At 31.3% G+C, this 19,469-nt stretch overlaps 1 protein-coding gene across 1 annotated transcript in view; it reads left to right on the top strand.

Annotated features, from left to right (window-relative positions):
- dysf (neuronal PAS domain protein dysfusion) overlaps positions 1-19,469 on the top strand; it is a 31,642-nt gene that overhangs the window by 4,767 nt on the left and 7,406 nt on the right. The window contains exons 2-4 of the mRNA XM_040720674.2: positions 4,172-4,377; positions 18,024-18,085; positions 18,159-18,248. Of these exons, the coding sequence (XP_040576608.1) occupies positions 4,172-4,377; positions 18,024-18,085; positions 18,159-18,248 (358 nt within the window). The remainder of the gene's footprint in view (positions 1-4,171; positions 4,378-18,023; positions 18,086-18,158; positions 18,249-19,469) is intronic.

Genomic DNA, 19,469 nt, shown 5'->3' with positions numbered 1-19,469 from the left:
CATGATACTTATTGTGGAGCCGATATTACACTATAAATGTTATTTGCAGAAGGGATTAATCAGAATATTTTTATGAATAAAATTATAATACATTTGAAATTTAATCCAAACTCAGATTGTGGGGGAACTCATTCTAGCTTGCTTTAGTGCGGATTGTCTCGGATACTGTTTCTTCTTCTTTTCTATTAATTAGTGTTCTGAACGTTGATTGGTTAAATAATATAGCTCTTGTTAAGCTGCACTCTCCAAAACTCTTCAAACTACCAAAGGGTTTTGAGCCTTTTTTTCTGTGTCTATTTGTATAAAAGGTTATGTGATACAATAAAAGTAACAACGTGTACTATTTAAGTACAGTTTGGAATACGTTTCGAGTTAAAGATTAAGTTATTGAGCAATAACTCAGATTTAATTGTGGGATATTTTTCTTCTTTAAAAAGAGGGAAGGTTGCGTGATACATCAAATGCTATAACAACAATAACAATAATATGTGATGACTTAATAAACACATCAAACCACAAAAATAAGACAAAATAGAGCGGATCCCTCAAGGATATTTACTCCCTGTTATTCTCCTTGTGATTGATTTCCTTATCGCTAGGCAACAACAAAAGCGATAATAACAAATAGGCTAAGTGATGATTTCATTACAACTAGGGCCCCTAGGGTTATTTACGGGTATTATTTTATGGTAGATATATCTATATTACGTAGAGTGAGTGTATTTTCAAATACGAAGCTATAAAGTTACAATTTCCTATTTGTACCTATCTACATATCTAGCACGAGTTTTGAATATTCACAAATCACAGTGGGGATATCAAATGTCATTGTTGATCTAATACATTACAAAATAAAGCAATAACAAATTTTAATTCAATTTAAATATATATATATATTCAGAGATGGGAACTTGGACTCGGGTCCATGTAATCAAGGTGGGCAACTCGGTTTGATCCCACCAACAAAGACTCGAGACGTATTTTTGGATTCTAAAAATACTAAAAATCTTCAAATGACAAACTAGCTAAATTAAAGGAGGGATGATTTTAGTAAGCTTAGAATAATGGGATTCGAGTACTGTGAAAGATAATCACTTGATACAGATTGAATTGAAAATAGTGAGTCCTCAATAAATCAAGTTGAATACTCTATTTGGAAAAGTTCTAACGTGCTACCAAGTTTCACAGGTGAGAATGTCACTAAAAAAATTAGGCTCATCGCCAATTAGACAATTTTCATATCCCTAACAATAAAGAGTTGATTTCTCTCTTCTTAAGAAAAGGTTATTTTTAGATCTTGACAAAACTAATAATATAACCAGACATTTCATCAATTTATATTATAAAAACAAATATGAAGAAGGTCTAAAAAGAGGACGTGTCCCATGGAAAAGAGGATCACCCCACCATCTCACAATCCTTGAGGTATTTTATTAATCCCCAATGACGTCATGAATCCCCCCCCCTTTCCTCTTTCTGTTTAACCCCGCTCAAAATGGAGGTTCATTAAGAAAGAAAAAAGAAAAAAAATGGGAGTCTTCTTTGATGGTTGAGGAAATTCATTAGATGATGATACCTACTAATGACGTCAGACATGAAATAAATTTACGTATTTTTTCTTAACCAAACAACAAAGAGATTTGATTATTCTATAGGTTAGGTTCTATATATTAATTATTATTATTTTTTTGCATCGTATTATACAAAGTACATAATATGGCCTACAAATTGATTGCTTCAAGAACCATAATACTAATAAGACGGGAAAAGAAGAGCAAAGTCAGCTAGGGCGTAACCAACATCTCATTATCTCATTTATTTCCGATTCATCATGACGTAATTTGAGTTGTAATTTAAAACAATTACGTCTCTATTCTTTTCCTTATCGTTATTTAAACCACTGGGGTATTATTATTTGTTTTTGTCGTGACGCAAGTGAAGGTGGGTTGATGGAATTATAATAATAACAGGGTAGAGGTTTCTTATAACCAGAGAAACTTGGTCAAATACCTAAGTAGATAAAATATAGTAGCAACATATACATTCTACATTTTTCGATCTATAGCGTTTGTTAATTAACCATCAGAGACTACTCAAGACTTGCTACTTTACTTGGATTCTAATCTATATTTGTAAGACTTGCAACTCGATTTGATCTCACAATTAAACACTCGCAACTAGTGTTGCATCCCCATAAAAAAGATAGAATGACTATCAGTTCGGTTCTAATAAAATGTATCAGTCCTGGGACAGCTCCTTATTGGTCTTTTATACGTACATTTCAGTTGTTGAAGTTTCATATTCACCTCTTTCAAAGAAAACAGGTACCTGAAGTTTGAAACTGTAGGAGGTTTGTAGCTAGACTTATTATTATTGGTTCTAGATACTATCATTCATATTTTCATTCGTTTTGATAGTCTTCAATCTTAGCAGGAGTGAATAAAATAAAAAGATAGTTAGGACTGTAGGACTGACCGAAGGTGGGGGGGTGTGGACTAAATAGTCAATCAGTACTAGAGCAGATCAAACACTACTCGCAAATAGTTGATTGGGAAAGAATGAGCTTTTATTCCTGGATGTTGATCAAAGACGGATTTGTAAGATGACCGTGGGTAGACCCATTGACTCTCAAGATTGATTAATTGCATAGTAGAAAATTGTTCGTCAAACCTAAGCCATCTCAATCCAATCTCTTTTGATTGCTTCTTCCCAAGCCTTTACCCTTGTCTCGAGTCTTTAATTATGTGATTAAGTCGAGTAGTCCGACTGGAGGTGAAGTTTCTACCTCTGTTTTTAGTTTCCAACTAATTTCGGACCTTTTTTCTTGCTCATTTAAGAGAAAAGGTTTAGTAATGGATTAAAGAATTATCTTGTGATATGCTACTTTATTTTACATATTGACAAAGTTTTGCTTGCGATTGAAAGAGGCTACATGGATTGTGACGAAGAAAAACAAAATTCCTGGCTCATTCACATAGTACATATATCTCCAAAAGTGTTTTTTTTTTTTGTGGCCTTAATGATTTTCATATGGTAATGATATATAAACCTTTTTGGTAATAACTTTGTGTCATGGTGTTGTCATAAAAGATTCATGAATACTCCTACATACCTAAAAGATTTGAAGGGCCATAGGGGGTTTAAATAACTTTATTATCAGCAGCAGTAAGATGATGATCAAATGGGGCATTTAAAGATCATCCAAAAATGTTTTTTTTTGTTTTCGGGTTTTTTCCCTTGGAAAATATGTACCATTGTTTTGTGGCCATGTTATGCTTCATCTCCACCCTTTTTTTCCTCATAATTTCTTACTCATTTTTTACCTTTTTTTCTTCCTCTTCCTTTTATGATTTTCTTGACTCATTAATAGCCACTTATTGTATCTACATGTGGCTCGTCAACACAAAATCACCCTAGAAAGGATTTTAGATTCAAAATGAATTCATTCCTATTCTTCCGGAAATTCTTGTCAATTATTATGAAGAAATTATTCTGATTAATTCTGACTTAATATATCTACAATTAGACTCTTAACAGTAAAAGAGACTCGAAATGATGTTAAACTCAAAATGGATAAATTATTTATAATTTGTACCAACAAATTCTTCTGACTAATACTTTGGGTCCCACTTATATTAGCCAAAATTATCGATCAGGTATAGAAGACATGGAGCATAAATTATATTCGAGGAACTATATCAAGTCTCATAAACCAAATGAAGATTCCAAACTATAGTTATAACTCCTATCTATCTCAAGGTATCCCAGAAATTTAAATATAATGCTCATAACTGACCGAAATGTGTCAATAAAATATTTGGGCGATAATATTTATAATTAAAAGTTCATTGATTATATTTAAAAGGCTATATTAGGGTCTTTTATAATCTCATAAATCAATTGAAGGATATAAATAATAGTTTACATTTTGAGTATCTAACCTTACATCAGGAATTTTATACATAGTATTTTCTTAGGAGAAATATACCCGTAAAGTATCTACATATACTTTATCTTTAATATTAATTTTAATGTATACAATTTTTGTACTAACTTAATAAAAACATAAATTGTACATACGTTATTTACCCTTTTCTTCATTTTGTATGTTTAAATTTGTTTATTTGTTAACTCACCAACATTTGAGACATGATACGTCTTATACTTTCAGCTACACTCACAACAGTACCTCCAATGAACCTAATAATAAATCCACGAAAGGAGCCTCAAAGATGCGACGTGACATGATCAATGGCGAAATTGCAAATCTACGAGATCTTCTCCCTCTTCCATCCTCAACACGACAACGTCTCTCACAGCTACAGCTCATGGCACTAGTCTGCGTGTATGTACGCAAATCCAACTATTTTGAGCAAGGTTAGTCAAGGAATCTTATTTAGAGTACTCGACCAAATTCCAACTTGTTTTTGCTCTATGATTGAGATTATATGCTTCTGATTAATGGACATAAAAGTGACCGTCATAAGCGATAATGTCTTCTTTCGTGGACTAAAGAGTGCTACTGTACAAAAATATTTTTTTGTACATCTACATAACTTTGTGCTGCCTTGTAAAATCTACATAAAAGGAAAATATTAAAACTAGTTTGTAGGTTGACATGTTTCATTATTCAAGGAATATTTATATACCTCTTTCTGAATCGGAGAAAAGGCCTTGTATATAGGTGTGTGGCCTCCGGACTATCAGTTCTAGAACTGATTTTAAAAGAAAGTTGACGTATGTCATCAAGGACTGAACTTTATTAGTTTTAGGACTGATATGTGGAGGAAACTGTAGTCCTAAATAAGGTCCGACCCAACACTACTTGTAAGTAATCAAAAATGATAAAACCAAAGTAAAGTAAAGACATTCAACTTCTTAATAATAAAAAGAACACCTTCAGAAGTACATATTTTAAAAGTTATTTAAGAGTAGTATATTTACTGAGGTATCAATGTTTATCACTGATATATGAATGTTATAAAATGTTGTAGGCCACAAAAACAGAGATTTTGTACTATTAAAGTTATTTGCATGGTTCTGGAGGTAAGAAAAATCCGGAACTAGAGTAGTAAACAAGCCTAAGCTGGGCCTTGGTTTATTAAGGGCTTGTTAAAAATCTTCAAAAACTTGGGCTACGTAATTTAAAGCTTGGTATTATAGAGACTTCAAAATATAGGCTTGTTTTTTGAAAAAATATTTTGAATTTAATAGTAGTAAAAATTCAAAAATGAAATTTGTTTGAAAATTTTTTAAAAAATACAGATATGTTAAAAAAAAAAATGAAATTTTTTGGAATAAAATTTATATAATTAAATTTGAAGTATAACATTTTTTGGGGAAAAAAAAGTCTACTATGAAAATTTTTCTGAGAAAATTTCAAAAACCCATATTTATTCTCAAAAATTGAATTTTGTGAAAAAAAATTCAAAATTCCAGAGATATACAGAAAAAACTGATTTTTTAAAAAAAAAAAATTATATTTCAAATATAATATTTTTTGAAAAAGATTTAAGATATTACATTTTTCGGAGAAAAATTTCAAAAATCTGTAGTTATTCACCGACAATTAAATTTCTTGGAACAAAAAAATGAAAAATTTAATTAAATCTCAAATATTAAATTTTCTAGTAAGAATAAAAAATTCCTTAATTTCCGGGGTGGGTGGGGGTACAGCCCCTCCAGTCCTCCCTCTGTGGACGCTCCTGAACGTATATATTATTTTTTTGTTTTTTCAAATTATTCGGCACACAAAATTGTCTTGGATTTGGTTCTTTCAAGCTTGGGAATGAACATCACTACCCTCCTGAAAATAAGGCTTCTGCATGGTACAGCCCATGAGGAACAAACAATTTCAATCCAAGAGCAAAAATTTGTTTTTCTAATGTAATTCACTCATTAGATGATATTAATATGGTATGCCTGCCTTTTAATGGCTTTACTCATAAAGATTCCTGATTTGCATAGTTTGTCTTTAAATAAAAAAAAAAAAGGGGGGATTTGTAACACGGCTTGAGTGAGGTAAAAAAAAGAGATATATGAAAATATGGGCGAGAGGAATTTAAATTACGCATCGTTGTTGTGATCTAGGGCTGAATTATTATATTTGAATATGTATTTTTTCTACTTTTAAATATGTATATATATATATATATATATATAGTCAAAGAGGAACTCAAAAATGTATCTCTTTAATGATAATTGCTTTTTAAAGCATAGTTATTTCTTTATTGCACCGAAAATGATATAGTTATTAAATATATTATATATATTGTAGGTATTTAATATGTATATTATGAATAAATAAAAAAAACATTAGGATTCTGGTTTGACCTCTTAGCTATGGGTTAGCATTGCACATAAACCATGTAGGTACACAGGTTGGTATACTCAAATTTAAAATACCTACATACGTAATCATACTTATAAAACAAAGACTCAATAAATTAAATAATAATGATATCATCCAAGGGAAATAAAAAAAACCTTTTTCAGCTACAAAAATTATTGCACTCGTACTATGTCATATTTTTTACAACTATAATAATATAGGTATGTTATTCTTTTTAAGTTGTCCAAATTCTAAGGCTGTAAAACTTGAACTAATTATTTTCTTTAATGAAATAATATGTGGCTGTTCAGAGTCCAAGAGTCAGAGTGAGCCTTCAACATTAAGCCTTAGTCCGCGTGCTCATGAAACAATGAGGGGTTCCTAGGGAGTTAGAAAATGTGGGTCCTTGTTGGACTCGGACTAGTAATTTCAGAATTTATGGGAATTTGTACAGTACGAGGTGTATAAATAATGATGAAAATCCAGTGTATTTTTGGCCCGTTAATTTGTAATTGGTAATATAGAGAAGGAATTTACTTTTCCTTAGTAGTTGTCATTATTACTTAATTCCTGAGTAGTGAATGTTCTTTCCTAAATAGATTTAATTATGTTCCAAAAATGATTGAGCATTGGTCTGTACTCATAAACGACGTAATGTAATCCTAAAGATTTGTTGCGGAGTTAATATTATAAGTCCTTGTGGGACTCGAAGTAGAATAATATGGCATTCCGTATTATACACCTAGTATATCCTCCTAGGACAGTAGGTAAGTAATCAGAAAATTTATTTATAGACCACTTTACAAAGGTAACCATGATATTCGGATAGCAGGAGTTCCTACATAACTTCTCTCAAAGATCCACTTAGTGTGAGTGTGAGACATTTACACATGACTTTAGCACTCCTTTTTTCTTTTTTGATTTTGATAGCTTGTGACAGTGATATGAACTTGTCATAGGTAGACTTCTGTGTATATTAGTGTTGAGACTGCGTCCAAGACCGAATTTATTTTCGGTTCGGTCTTTTGTGAGTTTGTATAGACCAGTGACGATGGAACACAAACGGACAAGGACCAAATAGCCTCCACTTTTTTCAGACTAAATTGAATATAGATATAAGGTTGTGTTACTATGAAAGCACCATTATACATATATGGCTCCCACTTACAAATAAAGCCTGGTACTGCTGGTCTAAGCCCTGGACCGGAATATAAATCACAGACCAAAAAACCGTCATTTTTGTCTTCAAAATTAATTTTGACGTGGTTTTAAGTGATTTTGTCTATAACAGTTTGCACAATATTTTGGTTCAGACCCTGGTCCGAAATTTCTTTTTCTAAAGTATCCAATTTTAAGCCTCATATTAAAACTTATACCAACCTAATGCATTTTTATGTATACAGTCATGCCTGGATAAAGGAAATCTTCTATTTTTTAGATGAAAAGTTGATTATGTCCGGATTTTTCTTATAGCTGAACTATATAAAAAATATATCAATTTATAATGCATTTTAAATTTATAAGCCTTAATTTTCTTTACTTAAAAAAATAATGGGGTGGGAATGGATTAAAACTGTTGTTTTTTTTTTTTTGTGGAGGGAATTTAACTATCAGATCGGAAAAGACTACTGAAGTTGGATCGAATTGGTTAAAACTATAATTGTTTAGGATTTGTAGCTTAAACCCCAACACTAATGCCTATATATCTCATTCATATAACACTTCCTTTTCTTTAGTAAACCATATATGGCCATGTCATCTCAAAGCACGTTCCAAAGCCTTAGTTATTTATTTTTTGTGTCTATGAATGTGCTTTTTTCAGACGTATTTAAGTATATTCATATAGGTTTTTTCTGCATGTTTTTCTAATAATAATGAATAGATATAGTTACCCTCATTATCTATCATTATAACAACTCTTTTTCCTGTAGAACTAAGTACTTCGGCTCAATTATTATCGATGCCCATCTTCGATTTGTATACATATAGGTTATAGATCCTTAGCACGAAGGCTTCTTCTTATTAATGATTAAGAAATTATTATTTTTTTAGTTCTTTCAATATTTTTTATTGTTTTAGTCTTTTGTTGTCACGATATGTGGCCCGTCGACACACAAAAAAGCTAGAATGATTTCTCTCAAAATTGAATGTGGATTACATTTCCATTTCTATCAGCAAATTATTATTATTCGCCATTTGAAGATGTCGCAAATTACACATAGAGGAGTCTAAATTGATCATCACAATAAATTGATAGATTTTATTCATTTGAATATCTGTCAGTCTCTTAAATCAAATATTGTTCTAAATTATATATATAATACTTGAGTATGTCTCTTATTTCTTCTTAAGCCCCTCCTTGGCACCTAACGCTCACCTTAAAGAGAACCAACCCACTAAATGTATTTTGTCCAACATGACAGAACTCTGCCTCAATGAAGGTTCTAAATTGGCCCCCATTGAGAGCTGCCCCTGGTGTCAGGATCTTCTCTCATACGAATACATATTTTGATGTATTCGTCATTCAGGGAGAAGTCTTTTCTTTTTCGCCTCCGACCCTCTGACATGGCTAGGGTCTGTCTCTGGATACTTTATTTTTTCATCCCAGTAATTTTAATACAATGCCTATAATTGAATCATAAATGTCAATGAAATATTGGGCTTCATATGTATATAAAATCCCCTCCCCCCACCAAAAAAATATGGGGATTTTCTCATTTTCTTGAGGTTTGTTTAATATTGTTTTTACGTTGATGCATCAATTTTTGGGCTATTACTTGAATGAGGCTGTGTGAATTGTAACAAGATTTTTATTTTCTATATTTAAAAAAAATAAAAAATAACCCATCTGACGATTTAACAAAATGTTATTTTCATTTATTTGGTACTCCACTAATAATAGTTATTTATTTTTCTCCGTATAGATTATTATTATTAAAAGTGATTATTAATTCTCGTTAAAGAAAGAAAGGGGGGAGTAAGAAATTGATAAATTTGCTTTCATTAAGTTTTTCATGTGAGAATTGAAAAAGAAGAAAAAATAACCAACATACATATACAAATAGATTTTCCTTTTTTTTTAATAATAATTATTAAAAAAAAAAAATAGATACCTATAGATCGTGAGACAAGTTATGGCTCTCAGCTCCGTGGCTTATCCATCTTTTTTTCTTTTTTGTTCGTTTTATCAGATCCTCGTTTATTTTTCTTCATTCTTAATCTGCCTCTTGGATTTGTTTGTTCAGGCGAGTTGTACATCTCTCTATAATATATAAAGAGATTGAGTCGTGTCCCATAGCCAGGTGGTACGGGGTAGATTATTTACATACATACATAATGAGTCAACACAAAAACAGCCTTGATCAAAAATTTAACAAATTCAATTTCGTAGGTGAAATACCAGCCTAATATTTTATAGACATATCTGAATCAATAATAGTCTTATTATTCAAACTTCAATATAAAATCAATCTTGAACAAGAAATTCAATTTGTGAATTTTGATGTCATAGATATTTGGGTTTTTTTAGAAATGACCCATTTACTTGGGTAGGTAGGTTTCCCGCCTTTTTAAAAAAACAAAAAAAAAAAACACACACTGGTTTTACCAAGAAGGTCATTCTTAAAGGAATGCAAATCAATTTGTCTGGAGTCGATTGAATGAACGTCAAAGCATACAAAGGTATTGTGTATAGCCCAGACTCCATTTTGAGTCTAAAATCCTTTTAGCTTGCTTTTGTGTTGACGAGTCACATAGGTATGTAAATATGATAGGATCGATATTTTTTCGTATTGCTTTTCTATGTATAATGGATGATTTGTAAGTTTTGTCTTCCATTTTTCTTTTTCTGATTCTTCTTTTGAATGAGTCGTCGTGAGGTAAATGATTTGTCGTATTAAAAGGAGGAGAGGAAAAAGCTAAATCGTAATCGCTTCTTTTTCTATTTCTTATTGAAGATGATGATGACAAGAAAGTTTTCTTTTTTTATTTATATCATTATTACTCTTCAAGTACATGGATACGTTGATTCTTCTATTTTTTATTATAAAAGAATAAGGAATGAAATCTTGATCAATCAGCAAAAGATTTTAATCAATAAATAACTGCTATTCAATACTATGTAACGAGTAGGTACGTACTTTGGTCTATTAAATAATGCCAAAATAAAGGTAGTTATTGGCTAATACTAGAGCCACTATATATAGATATTCAAATAATCGGACCTGCCCGCATGTTAATAAATAAAGAACCCGAATAATACATAGCTGTCACGACGTTTCATTAGATTGCCGTCGAGTCGATATGGGATATAGAATATATACAGAACCGAGTAGGATCACTCTGTTTCTTGTAACGATGTCGATCCTCAATGTGCATATACACCTATTATTAAGGTTGTAAATCGTAAGTATGTTTGAAAAAAGAAAATACCCGGGAATTTTACATGGTAAAACCCTTAACATTTGAAGAATGTTTCTATGGAGAGGAGATCAGCTTATACGTCATGATGTTTCGTTAAATTAGTTGCAAATGGCTCTCAGAGGAAGAAAATAAATCCAAATCTCACTCCGTATCAAGCAAGGGCGCTGGCAGGAATTACTCCGTTGTCGATCCTCCATTCTACTCAAGGACTTAAATGAATAACTCCTCCGCGTTACTCTGCGTCATTCATGAGCACCCATGGTTACACTTTATACTATGATTTTCTCTCCTTAAGAATGAAAGTATAACTATAGCAGCTTTGAAAAATATAAAACATTCTTCAGGCTACAACAACAAAGCTTGCGCGATAAAAAACGCTTTGTATTTACATCCCCATACAATAATGGTCTATTAGATAAAAGTAAACATCGTCGGATCTAGAAGAAAAACTAAATAAAAGTATAGACTAGGGACTACACTTATTGGCTAATACTAGAACCATTATACGAGTTTAATCCTATAATTATATGACCCATTCTATTCAGGAGTTCATTATTAGTTTTTATTCGAGTTCTTTTGTTTCCAATCCCTCATTCATGTGCGTGGTGGCCAATCAAATTATAAAAGGGAGAAACAAAAGAGAATGGATACACCAAAGCTATTAATCAAGTCGAGAACCCCGCCTGTTAGGTATTGTAAATAGATTCATGGTCAACGTGAAATCCTTTTTCCACACAAGAAGTCACTTTTTATGATACTGTTACTTTAACACTTTTCTCATGACGTATGCAAACAAGTGCAAGTACTAAGAAAGTCACTATCCGGAGAAAATCTTATATTAATTTAAACCAGAAAATTATGACTGAAAAAGGCGTTCTAATTCCAATTCTTGTACTACATGAAACAGAATCATTTACAAATCAGTAGTAATTGTAGATTTCCTAACTGAAGCAACAATGTTAGACATCTAGGAGTATTTATATATAGGACTGTGTGAGTCCTTATTTATTGCTGGATTCAGTCCAGGCTTAGGGCCGGTCCTTCGGCCTATCAGTAGGGCTAGAACGGATTAAAAAAGAAGCAATAAAGTTTTCAAAGAAATAAGAGCCAAAATAACTCTATTTATATTTAAACACGACAACTTGTACGAGTGCGAATCTAATTCCCCCCATCCATCCTATAATCCATCAAAATGGCGTTCCCTTCAATTATGATGCAATCTATGACGTCAGTAAATACGCTCTATTAGTGAATAATTAATATTTTATTATTTATTGTTAAAAACCTGTAGCTACAATTCTTATCTATTCTACCACTTTAATATATGTATAGCTATAAGTGTACATACTTTTTAGTAGAAAAGTAAATAGTATGACAAGGGTGATGTATGTAGCTCATTTAAATTTATCAGCACTGAATGAAGTACATAAGTGTGTGTATATTTTTCAATAATAAGAATAATATATTTATGAGATTTAGGAGTGAGGGAGAGATATTTTCAAAAATGGAAGTGTTATAATTTACATATTTAACACATTCATTAAAACGACAGAAATATTATTAATAATAATAATGGCTGGAGATAGATATACACAAGGCAACAACCAAGAAGTTTTACCTAAGTAAATAGAATAATTTAAATCAACAGGAGATTTGAAAAATTCTCTCACATCACTAGTCGTATATTAGGGTGGCTTGTACTCTAACTTTTTCTGAATTTCCAATACAATTAGTGCGGAAACAAAAGGTCGTCATATGCAGGACTGTGACTCGAAATAGGAGGGGTATTGGATCCGGATCCGAAATAAATACTGAATAAGTATAATTTATTTTATCCAAAAAGGTTTGATATTCGAACTGGCTTTGGGTACTTGAATTTGAACAACAGCTGAAAACAAAATACACTGTGAATTTTTGTGTTAGTGAGGTAACGTGCTGTCTGTGGTAATTCGACATGGCCTTACCTCACGAATACAAAAATGTACACTATATTTGGTGGTCAACTGACGATATTTCTTCTTCTATCTCTCTAATCAGCGTACTTAATATTGATTATTTGGATTCGAGTTAGTTCTTATTAATCTGTGAGCAGTTGTCAACACATAGTTGAAAGAACTGCCGGACTCCCAACTAATTTTGGGGTTTTTTCTGTTTCTATTCCGATGAGAGGTTACAAGATCCCATATAGATACCAATGTTACTATTACAATAATAACTAATAGCCCTGTTGTAATAGTATTAAAATTAGGCTTTTTATTGTTTTGGAATCAGTAAAAAAACAAAAATTATTTATTTAGTGAATTAAAATAAATTAAAGTATTTTGGTTTATTTTGCATTAAAACCATTTTGTTAAACATTTTTATAATCTATACAAAATATTAATAAATTTTTCGTCTAAAGTGCCCCTACAGAGCAGAAGGGAGAATAAATTAAGGGGATTTTGGTGATTTGCGTATAGGGCGCATATATTTCTACATTTTCTTATCAGAAAATGTAGAAATATAAGGTAGACTTAAAAAGAAAATTGTATAAATATTTTTTTATAAATTGTAAAAATGTCTATCAAACAAAAACAAACCACCCTAACATTTATACATATATTTAACAAGAGCAGCTAACCAAGTAGAGTACAAACACAACAAAGTACGGTAATAAATAAACACCAGACAGAGATTCTTTAAATAAAAGGAAGAACAATTTATATATATTTTTTTTTTTTTCAGACCAATTCTTTGGAGTTATCCAAGCTGCAAAGCTAGCTTGGATCTAAATAATTTATTATCATTGATTAATTATTATTATTCAATGAAAGATTTTCATTTTATTGGACAGCATACTATGTAGGTACTATGAAGATATTAATTCAATGATAAGATGTTTCACTGCAGTGAATATCTCTAATTTATTTCATTTTTACTTCGTATTTTTGAAAACTCATTGACAATAATTAACCTTCTTTTTTTTTTTTTCATTTCTCGCTCTCTCTCCTATAATTGTTGAATGATGAATAGTTCCGCAGTAGTTAAGGATTTGGTCAACTACAACCACTAATTGATGTGAGGCCTTTTTATCTTTTTTTGTATAGAATACAAATCACATCGTATAATCAAGATCTTTATCATAAGATCTGAACTGTACATAGAAAAGAGTCTTACTTCATTGGGCAATAGATATTGACTCTGGTAAAAAAAGTAGGCTGTGTTTACCCCTTAAAGTTGCCGTACTGGCCAGACTTTGATATCAGCTGATTATATATTTTCTACGATTTCGTTAATAATGTTATATTCCCAATTTGTTAAGGCAGTGTCCTCATTGGTCCAGTGTTTATTTCCTACTTACCTTATTAATTAGAGTTTATAAATACTGACGTCATGAATTACGTCAATTTGAGGGCTCATTGCTGATATATTTACTAAATAAAACGAACAAATTTCCAATAAATCTGTCTGAAACTTCATCACATGGCTTTGAATACTACTTGCCTGTCAAAGATAAACAGTGATATTTGAATTATACCAAAGTAATAAGTACAAAAATCCTGATTAAATGACTAAATTTGTAAAATCATTGTGCTTTTTTGATCGACAAGGGACGAGAAAAGAAGGATAATTATTATAAAAAAGATCGTAATAGATAGTTTTTATCTACAATATGGAAATATAATTGTATATATAACGATTAAATAAGATATTTTATATACATTTTAGGGTCAGATATATAATAAAACTAGCCATTAGAGAGATACATTTTTGATAGACGGTAAGTTTTAAGTCCATTTATTTGATGGCCCCATTTTGACATCCAATTTCTTACATCTATTTTTCTGATTAATAATATTGCTGCTTGTTTAGGTCCCCAAAATGACCAACATTAACCATGCTGACGTCATAAACAAACGCTCTATAGATATTGTTTTATGTACAAGAATTGCTATTAGGGAGCTCTCTATCCAGTCAAAATTTGATAGGATCCCAAATTTTAAGCACTAGACGAGGAAGTTGGAATTTCTATTGAAAAATACATTAAATCCATGGCATCATTTTTTTTGGTTTTTGTGATGTTGTACGTCATAATTATAGTTTAAAATCTTATGGGGATTTGCTGCAATACCGTGCATTTACAGACAAGTTTAACTACCTAAAGATTTGGATCAGATTGGGGGGATTCGAATCCCTTATTTTTCCTTTCCTTCCTTTTGTTTCTCTCTCAATCCACCTATGTAAATGTACCTACATACTAATATAAGTACGTATATTATATAAAATACCAACTTATCCATTATTTTTTATGGTCTCTGAGCTTTAACCTCTCTCCGTCTCGTTCTCTCTCTCGCATATTTGCTGCAACCATTATTTTCGTTATTTTTATTATTGTTTAAAGCCTGGTTTTGTTATTTAGAGATGGATTTTGCAACAGGTTTCATAAGGATCTACTTTTATTGCCATATATATGTATATATGTCGAGCAAACATAAACCCAATTATATGGAAACGCTAGAGGATTTATGAAATATTTATTTTTCATATTTTTTCTATATAAAAAGACGTTTGCAGCGAGTCTTTGCCTCGTTTCGTCACACCATTTTCCCCTGCTATTGTAGACCATTATGATAGACCATATAGACCATTTTCATATCTTGTTTTTATTCAATATCCGTATAAGGGACCATTTTGTTTTGTGATCTGTGTTATTTTTGTCAGCCATTTTTTATTTTGTCTTGTTTTGTGACATTTTGTTCCATCTTCCTCACATTTGCTGTTCGTTTTGATTTCGTTAAGAAGTTTTACTTTTTGTTTTAAGCTCCGTCCGCACGGCAACGTCTTTAAAACGTATTTATTTGGAATTTAAAAGTTTCTGAGTTCACAAGAGGAAGAAATCTACTTAAACCGAGCCGGTTAAGAACGTTGATGTATCCATTGAATAATCCGACATGCAGTTGAGTTTGTTTTCCTTTCCCCCTATGTAGGAATGGAGTAAAAAATAACTTTGATCTTTTTTTATTATTCCCCTCATGAGGGAATAAAAAATATGCATGATTATTTAAGATTTCTAAAATTCCATGATGTATCTAATGTAAATTAAAATACAAAATTCAATTCCATTGAAAAGTTATGGAGCAAAGCTACGCAACGAGTGGATTGCATCTTAAATATGGATTGTGTAGTAGTTGTTTGAAAGCCATGTCCCAAGAAGAAAAAATATTGTTAAATAACATAAAGATCCTTATAAGATCTTTCTGGATCCCCCCATGCGTATATTGAAACTTATTTAACTGAACCTTTACTCATAATAACTGTGTTTGTGCCCTATTAAAGTAAAGTTTGTATTTTCTCTTTGTTCAGACTTAATTAGAATTAGAATTTTTTTTATTCATATGCAAATAGGAGGTTTATAACGATTTGAAGACTATTTAATTTAAGTTCTACAGTCTGAGATCACGGTCAGGACCAAAATATCCAAATATACATAGATGTTCTCTCCTCAAGAATGAAAAAAGAAGAATAAGAGCTTGATAAAAAAATTAATATGGCGTTATGACCGATGAGGCAGGGATTACTTTAGTCTTTAGAGTGCTACTTGGCTGAGCCTTAGCTACACACGTTCGATGCTACATGTTTTAGATCAAGAATTTGTATATGATATAAATCAGGGAGCATTGTATACAGTTCTCCCCTTGCACACGCTCAATGCTACATTCAAAACACTTGCGACCTTTCATTAGAATGCCTTCATTGTTATTTCTTAGATAAAAAATGTATAAATGAATATGTTAAACATCTGTGAGCATTATATACAATGTACACTCGATGCTAAACGCAAAAGAATTGCCAGATTTAATGTAAATGACGACATTGATAAACTTGTCTTTATAAATATATATTAACTCAGAGTGTGTACCAATGTTTTTTGTCTGTTAATTGAAGCATAATAACTCAAAACAATGCTGCGTTAATTAATAATTGAGGGATCCCTCTTTTTATTTCTTATTTTCTTTATCTTTCTAACCTCCAACCCCCCGATCCCCCATCCCCTGAGTATATGACATTGAAAACAACACCATAATTTGTTATGTGTTCACGTAAAAATAAAAAATAAGATTAAATGGAGATTGGAATGTGTAAATGAATATTATATATTCAATTTATGTACATATATTCATTTAGAGCTTCCACACTGGTAGTAAATCTTGAGTACATAGTTCTACATGATGTAACTAGTATCAGAGACAAAACCATTTATGGTACTTGAGAATCTTCTTCCTTTTTTTTCTTCTTCTTTTTTTCAAACAGAGACCCCGGGAAATCCATGTTATTTCATAACAGATTCTAACAAATTAGCTCGATCATCAATGGGACATTATTTACTCATAGGGGTATGAATTAAATATAAATTTATTAATTCGAATAAAATTTATAAAAATGATCAAATTGTAATATAAATTAGTTCAGAAAAACTTTTGTTCAAAAGAGCCACCAGCATTTTGTCCTAATTTCATGGCGGCGGTGACAAAGATGCACTTGGGTAGAGGTAGTACGGATAGTTTTCTCAGGGATATGGATCTATTCTTAGATGAGGACACGCCTCAGAGTGTCTTTGGTGGGATGGTACTTGGCACAATCCTTGTACACGTACTGGTTGATCTTTACACCCTCCTCAACGAAAATAAGGGGCATCTTCTCTGCGTCTGACATAATAACGGTACTGGGCGGTTGTTGTCACTTGTTGAAGATGCGGTGCTCCTAAGGAATGCTGGAGTCATTTTGGAGGTTGTGAATGATCTCAACCAATGAACAACTCTGTCCGTTCTACCTCTCCCCAAGTGCCAAAATTCTTTATAAGGCATAAGTAATAAAAAAAAGTATCAATATGCGCATGATGGCGCTGATGTTCCAATAAAGTATTCGTAAGATGGCGCCACCATCTGTGAGTATGTAAACAAACTACTAACAAGCAAACAAGACTGAAAACCTAGCTTAAATGTGATTAGTTATGCTTAAAATACTAACTTTTATATTGTAAACTATTTTACTATTCATTTTAAATTTGTTTCCCGGCATCCCACTCAAAAACCCTTTCCCAGTAAATGCCTAATCCTACTACATACCTACAGTCTATAACTAGTAGACATTGTAAGAGACAGAGCCCTTTATGGTGGTGAAGAATCTTCTTCTTCCTTTTTTTTTCCATCTTCCTTATTTCAAACAGAGTTGACATTTTAATCATATTTTAACAATTTTTATTTTCCTTTTATTCTTTTTTTCTAACTAGTTTTCAAAGTTCTCGGTAAAGGAAAATATCCCCTGGAGTCCACGTGCTTCGGGTTCTCAAAGGTATGTACTACAACATAGATATGTAAACAACAACATGATCTTGATGAATAATCACCTTTTTTATTTTGCATAGGCCATTAATGGTTTCCTCATGATGACAACGCAAACGGGGAAGTTACTTTATATATCAGACAACGCAGCAGAGTATCTGGGACATTCCATGGTAAGTAATCAGTACTATTAACTAGTGTTGTGTTGTGTGGATTTACATAAGTCGAGCTGACTTGCTAATAATAACCATCCATAAATTAGAGAAGAAAATAGAAGGAAAAAAAAAATAAGTAGCTACTGATCAAAACTAGAACTATAATTGATATTATTTTCTAAAAATTTAAACATATACCCGAGACTGAGTAATTTATTTTTTTATTTAAAGATCATAAAAATAGAACAACTATTGACCTTCTTTTTTTTTTTTTTTTAAAGTTGATTTTCAAAATAATCATTTCTAAAAAGATCAATTTAAAAAAACAACAACCTATTCCACCACACATTTATGTCTAACCCAAGCCTTGGTTACACTAAAACCAATCCTTCTGCTCACTGTTTAGTTTTTAGTGTTTTTTTTATTAGTTATAACTATCAAAATCGGTCGAGTTTGAGTAATTGAATAGTTTTTAAGCATTGAGTCAAGTCTTCAGAACAAAGAAAATATGTTTTGATTGAAGTGATAAAATCAAAGCTCAACAATTCAGATAGTTTGACTAACTCAATAGTAAGGCAGTCAAAAAAACTAGAAGGGGGCTATTGGAATAAAGAAAAATCTCCCGCCAATAATTGATCAAACAAAGAAATTCATAAGGTATTACATAATCAATAAAAATGTAGAAAAATCTACTCTATATTATATTACTCGACTATACTCAAATACTTTGGGAGGTGAGTTCGAGTAATTTTCCGTAAATTGTCGACATTCGTTCCAAAGTTTAGTGGTTTTTTTTTTCTAGTAATACTCTTACACAACTAATTTTTAAACAATAAACTACTTCAGGATTGTTTGTACTTTTATAAAGAGATTGATGAATTCCTGACCAAAACCATCGTATACTCATGCCTAGTCTCTCCCTTAGAAAATAGAATAACCTCATTCGAAATTGTAGTTGATTAAAAAAATCATTTAGGTTGGACATAGGAAAGACTTCTTTTTTTTATATATATATTTATAAATCGACTCATCATTTGAATAGAGTTAAACTCTGATTCAACACAACACTAATATTAACTAAGAATGAGAACGATGAGATTCTTAATATTATTATTATTTAAATGATGATCATTGTCAATGATGAAAGTCACAAAATAATTCAATTACTCCAACTGTGTCGTTTATCGTTGTTTCTTCTTTCTTTGAGACGGGACCAAGAAGAAGAATAACAATAAAAAA

Source organism: Lepeophtheirus salmonis, chromosome 10, assembly GCF_016086655.4.
Source record: "Lepeophtheirus salmonis chromosome 10, UVic_Lsal_1.4, whole genome shotgun sequence".
Lineage (NCBI taxonomy): Eukaryota > Metazoa > Arthropoda > Copepoda > Siphonostomatoida > Caligidae > Lepeophtheirus > Lepeophtheirus salmonis.
Note: the sequence above shows the minus strand (reverse complement) of the source record. Positions and strands in the feature narration are given on the sequence as shown.